Source organism: Colobus angolensis, unplaced genomic scaffold (genome assembly GCF_000951035.1).
Source record: "Colobus angolensis palliatus isolate OR3802 unplaced genomic scaffold, Cang.pa_1.0 Scaffold112, whole genome shotgun sequence".
Taxonomy (NCBI): domain Eukaryota; kingdom Metazoa; phylum Chordata; class Mammalia; order Primates; family Cercopithecidae; genus Colobus; species Colobus angolensis.
The window spans coordinates 9036189-9042640 of NW_012112253.1; the positions used below are offsets into that span (position 1 = coordinate 9036189).

The window sequence follows — 6452 nt, forward strand, 5'->3', positions numbered from 1 at the left end:
TATATATATATATATATGTATGTATGTATGTAACTTCCCATTTAACAACAAATGATTGAGTCACAAGAAAGAAAAACAATCCTGGATGTAGTACAGTTATAGTAAGAAAAAGTGCTAGGCTATATACTAGCATACTCAAAGCCTAGACCTAGCTTTGGAATTATTAACTGGATACACTGAATAAGTAATGAATGTCTCTAGGATTCATTTTTACCATCTCTAAGAAGAACAAAAGAAGTCTGTAAAATCTAAAAAAAAAAAAACTTGATTTCTATAAAGTAAACTATTAGTGTTTGCATATATCTGTTCCTTTATTTCATTTTTTTTTTTCTTTTTCTTTTTGAGACAGAATCTAGCTTTTTCGCCTAGGCTGGAGTGCAGTGGCACGATCTCAGTTCACTGCAACCTCCATCTCCCAGTATTCTCCCACCTCAGCCTCCCAAGTAGCTGGAACCATAGGTGTGAGCCACTGCATGGTGGCTCACGCCTGTAATCCCAGCACTTTGGGAGGCCGAGGTGGGCGGATCATTTGAGGTCAGGAGTCCGAGACCAGCCTGACCAACATGGTGAAACCCCATCTCTACTAAAAATACAAAAAATTAGCTGGAAGTGGTGGTGCGTGCCTGTATCCCAGCTGCTCAAGAGGCTGAGGCAGGAGAATCACTTGAACCCAGGAGGCGGAGGTTGCAGTTAGCCGAGATAGTGCCACTGCACTCCAGCCTGGGCGACAGAACAAAACTTTGCCTCAAAATAAAATAAAATAATAAAATAAAAGTGCCTAAATCCTTTTAAGTACTCTCCAAAATATCTCTATTTCTAACTAAGTAAATTGCAAGATCAAAGAAGTCAACAAAACCATGAAATAATTCATTCTCTCCTTTTGCTTTAATGTCACATTTAAGTCACCTTCTTTCACTTCAAAATGGCAATCACCATTTTATTTTGTAATATTTTCTCAGCACATATGTGACCAATCCTCTGTATCAGTATATCTTCTCCCTGAAAAAACAAAAGCCAACCATCACCATACCTTGCATTCTCTTGTTGGGATGGTTTTTGAGTTGTTCCTACTGTGGAAGCTGTCAATGCAATTCTGGAATTTCTTTCCAATGAGGGCTTCATCTTCCCAGCTACACTCTGAATAGGGCAGTCCCATCCATTTACATAGATATTCAGGTTCATTTGAGGGTGCCGGCTTCCGACTGTGAGCTATTTCATATAAAAACATTTATAGATTAGCAACTGTCAATTAAAAGTGAAAAATGACATTCTGTTTTATGCATAATCAACAAAACATCACGTGACAAAAGAAAATAATCTGCAAAACATACACTGTTCTGAAATGTTGAACATTTATAAATAAAATTTCTTGCTTACCTGGAAAATCTGTTTGACCCAATGTAGATTTACTTGTCTTTACAGCTAAACAAATACAAAATAAGACAGAAAAGTTATAAACACAATGAAGAATGAAACAGTTTAGGTTCTATGAATAAGAATGCAAATAGATTCTACTACCTCACACCTTAAAAGAAAAAAAAAAAGATCGGGTACAGTGGTTCACACCTGTAATCCCAGCACTTTGGGAGGCCGAGGCAGGCAGATTGCTTGAGGCCAGGAGTTCAAGACCAGCCTGGCCAACATGGTGAAACTCTTGTTTCTACTAAAAATACAAAAATTAGCCAGGCGTGGTGGGGGTGGAGAGTGCCTATAATCCCAGCCACTGAGGAGGCTGAGGCAGGAGTATCACTTGAACCCAGGACACAGAGGTTGCAGTGAGCCAAGATCACACTACTACACTACAGCCTGGGCAACGGAGCGAGACTCCATCTCAAAGAAAAAAAAAAGGAAGAAGAAAAAACATTATTTTTCTCATCTCTCTCTCAGGCTGACACTCCACTTCTCTGTCTCTCTTTGTAAGAAAACTCCCCCAACGAGTTGTTTATACTTGCTATACCCTCTCATTTTCTCTGGAACCTACCCTAGCTGCACCCTCACCACTCCATGGATGCATTTCACCAGTGCCAAATTCACAGATCAAGTCTCAGTCCTAATCGTCCTTGACTGACAGCATTTCCTCCCTCCTGGCTATGTGAATCACTTGGCTTCCAGGGACCCACTCTCTCTCAGCTCTCCTCCTGTCTCACTGACTGTTCTTTCTCAGTCTCCTTTGCCAGCTTCTTTCTGACTTCCAAAAGCTGAAATGCTCTCATACTACTTCTTACCATGTGGTACTCTATTTCTGATGATCCTGTTCAATCTTACCCTTTAAATACTATCTAAATACTGATAAATTTCCAAATTTAAATCTCCAGCCCAGACTAAGAGTTCTAAGCTCCAGGTTCACATATGCTGCAGCCTTCATTATATTCTCCAATTAGATGACTAAGTAAATCAAACTTACAAATATCAAACTAAGGTCTTGGTTCTTACTCCAATGATCGGCTCTTCCCTTCATTTCTCTACTTCAGTAAATGGTACCTCTATATTTCTACATGTTTAGGCTGAAAATCTTGACATGATACTTAACACCTCCTTCTTTCCTCCCCCACATCCAAATTTACCAGCCAATCTCCTTAGTTTTCCTTTAAAATAAATCTAGACCTGTCTAGTCTCCAAAGTGCATTTTTTAAATTTACATTACTCCCAAAAGCAAAAGCCATTATTCCTTGAGTTCAAACATGGCTGAAGTGAGTTACCATGTACTTACCTATTACTCTTTCTACTATCTGATACTGTTTATTCAACTCTGAAGCCAGCTCCTGTTGGCAATTGAAATATTCTACATCTTCAGGAGAAACCTTCCCTAACCTGGATGGCAGACAGACAGAAAAAGTACACATAAACTAAAGTTTCGGGATCCACACATATACATCAAAGCAAAAGTCAAAGGTGGAAAAGAAAATCTATTTTTTACTCACATCCGCCCCTTGAGTAATCTTTACTAGTAATTAGAGCAGAGATTTTACAAAAAAAAAAAAAAAACACTTTTAGAAAACACTGAAAACCTTACACTCATAGAAGGATATACCAGTTACCTGCCTCTCTGATGTGTCCTGTTTAAAAAGAGACCTAAAAATAACTATTTTATGTAATAGATTCATGTGACAAATTCACACATCTAAACAGATCAGAAAATAAAACTATGCCTTTTCTCATATATGTATGGGTTTTAGGATTGATTAAACATGACTTTTGGAAAACTAGTTATTCTTAGTACCAAAACTTTTCAGATGACAACAGCAGCAACTTAACATTAGAATTATTGTATTACAGATGACTTCAAATTTCTAACTGCTATACAAGCCTACCTCACCATCTAAGGGGTACATATTTTCAGTTTTGAGTCAAATGAAAAACATGTAATTTACTAAAGTAGCACATTTTGCACAGTAATAAAACCAGAATTACTGTCCACATTCCACACACAAAAATAGGCTGATCACACCACACAGACAGGTATGTCTTCAGGCTGAACTTGACACCATTATTACCCAGTTTAGGTTTGCGTGTGGTATAGCTCCATGTATTTCCCATATACAACACCCAGACATTCAAGGCTGTAAGTAAACTAAACACACGAGGACTATCACAGTTTTAGTTACCTAATCATTTCCTTCACATCGTTTCTGCAAATTGTGTAAAACCAGAATATTTTAATTGTATCATAACCCAGAGAGTTCCAGAATATTCTTTCTTTTTTTTTTTTTTGAGACGGAATCTCGCTCTATAGCCCAGGATGGAGTGCAGTGGCCGGATCTCAGCTCACTGCAAACTCCGCCTCCTGGGTTCACACCATTCTCCTGCCTCAGCCTCCTGAGTAGCTGGGACTACAGGCGCCCGCCACCTCACCCGGCTAGTTTTTTGTATTTTTTTAGTAGAGACGGGGTTTCACCGGGTTAGCCAGGATGGTCTCGATCTCCTGACCTCGTGATCCGCCCGTCTCGGCCTCCCAAAGTGCTGGGATTACAGGCTTGAGCCACTGCGCCCAGCCCAGAATATTCTTTACATCTAAGCCACCCCAGCCTAACTACAGGAAAATAACAAGGTGCTTAAGAGAATGAGCTCTGGATTCTGGGTGTCAGAATTCAAATCCTGAGTCCACCCACAGAATTGCTGTGTGCCGTATTCTCCCCATCTATAAAACGGGTAATAACAGTACAAATCTCATGCATTTATTGTGAAAATTAAAGAATGTGTGAATAATGCTCCATAAGCTACTTAACTCCAAAAACTTGGTAGTCATATATAAAAACATAGTATCTTCTGGTCACAATCTTATAAAATAGAATTGTAAATGGCTCCATGTTTAGATGATCAAAGCAAAATCTGAGATTCTAGATAGCTGTGATCTCCATGCATTATTTTAGAACCTCCCCTTCCCTCAGGCTGCAAATATATTTCTTTAATCCATGATGGAAAATGTACCATTGTTTGATTTCATCCTCTTTTTTCTTGAAGTTCTCTAGTTTTTTTAGGCCCTTCACTTTCTGTTGCTGTAAGGATTCTTCACTCTCCCATGTGCTGTGGATGTAAGACCAACCCTTCCACTTGATGAGGTACTGGATTTCACCTTCATCCTTTTCAGTGTCGAAGTCACCACTAGGGTCTCCATTAGCTTCAATCGCATATACAGTAGTAGAAGCTCCAGTGGCTGCAAAAGGATTAAGTACACTTGAAAGAGAGTATATTACACCAGATATTAAAAAGCTTCCCAAGAAAGCAATTCTCTAAAGACTCCCTTTTTGGATGAAGCATCAAAATAGTCCAACCTGAAATAAGTACAAACTCACAAACAGCACAGGATGGACTCAATCACAAATTTCAAGTATTTTAAAAATGTAAACCCAATTTTTACATATTCCAAATTTTGCAGGTGAAATCAAAGAAATCCCTTATCCAAAAACAATAAAAACAGAGCAGTAACATCCTTTTGTTTTGGTCCCTTACTAACTCGTAAAACAAATCCCTCTCTCCAAGACTAAGGATAGAACATCAAAATATCCTCCTCAAACCTCCCCTACTCGAAGTCCCCTGTTAACTCTCTTAACCTCAATAGAAGACAGAATGAAGAAAAAAAAAAACGCCAAAAGAAAAAGCATTTCCTTTACGAAAGTTTAACGCAACTTAGTTATGAGATATCTAAATTAGATATTTAAAAATCGTCAATAGTACCAAAATATTTATTTAACCAGTTTGATATTTTCACAAGGAGATTAAGAAACAAATAACCAAAGATGGATTTGCTTAATGTGAATTAGCAGGCATCTCTGCTATATCACTGCTTTATAAAACATTGACACTTATCTATACTAGCTTAATTTAAAATCTTAAAGACATAATGGACACATTCCTTTGTCCTCAGCTCTGAAACACTGGGTCAGAAAGACTTCTACATATCACAACAAATACAGCAGTAGACTAAAATTCATCACATCAGAGCTAAAATACCTAAAATCTGAGCCTTATTGAGCATATATAAAATGCAATTTGCTCCCCAAATACACATACCTCCTTTCTTTCCCAGTCTTGAATCTAAGACCTTTTCAATAGTTTCACTATTATCCTGCTGTTCATCAACTCCTTCTCCAGTCATTTCAATGAGATCATCTGAGTCAGTCTCAAAGTCATCATCTTCTTTGTAACTGCAAGAGGAATAATGCTGAATGAGAAATGATCTCTTCAGAATTAAACTGCAACACATAAGTATCACTAGAATAAGAAACCACACCCTTTTGGTTCCAAAAACATGTTGTTTTATAGATCTGCCATTTGGTAGGTTCAAAGCTTGTTTTTTTTTTCCCTAAAGAGCTGATGCATGCTCCTAAGCAACTGTAGGAAGTCTAACTCATATTTGAAAATAAAAATGCTATATTTATACTAATTTGTGTAAGCAAAATAAAGAAAACTATAAGGATACTTCTATTTTTTTCATTTTTTAGTATCAGATTATTATGCAAACAAGCAGACTACCACAAAAGAAGGAAAAGCATAATGGAAGAAAAAATGTGCTGCTATTTCATCAGGCAAAAAGAGAAGCAATATTTCTAAAATTAAAAATTTCAACCCTGTTTGTTGTCTCCCAGTAACAAGAATATGAAATTTAAGTATTCCCAAACTGTTGGAAGCTTCAACACAAGTACTTGCTGGTTTACAAAACGAAAAAGGAAAAACTTTGGCTAGGCGTGGAGGCTCACACCTGTAATCCCAGCACTTTGGGAGGCTGAAGAAGTTGGATCACGAGGTCAGGAGTTAGAGACCAGCCTGGCCAAGATGGTGAAACCCCGTATTTACTAAAAATACAAAAATTAGCCGCCACAGCAGGCGCCTGTAAATCCAGCTACTCAAGAGGCTGAGGGAGGAGAATCACTTGAATCTGGGAGGTGGAAGTTGCAGTGATCTGAGATCGTGCCATTGCACTCTAGCCTGGGCAACCGAGCAAGACTGTCTCA

At 38.1% G+C, this 6452-nt stretch overlaps 1 protein-coding gene across 2 annotated transcripts in view; it reads right to left on the bottom strand.

Moving 5' to 3' along the window:
• The window catches only part of CHD2 (chromodomain helicase DNA binding protein 2), a 146771-nt gene that overhangs the window by 84069 nt on the left and 56250 nt on the right, over positions 1-6452 (bottom strand). For both annotated transcript variants that reach the window (XM_011958054.1, XM_011958059.1), the window contains 5 exons: positions 5512-5645; positions 4429-4654; positions 2711-2811; positions 1378-1422; positions 1031-1209 (listed from right to left, as the gene is read on the bottom strand). In XM_011958054.1, coding sequence (XP_011813444.1) covers positions 1031-1209; positions 1378-1422; positions 2711-2811; positions 4429-4654; positions 5512-5645 — 685 coding nt within the window. The remainder of the gene's footprint in view (positions 1-1030; positions 1210-1377; positions 1423-2710; positions 2812-4428; positions 4655-5511; positions 5646-6452) is intronic.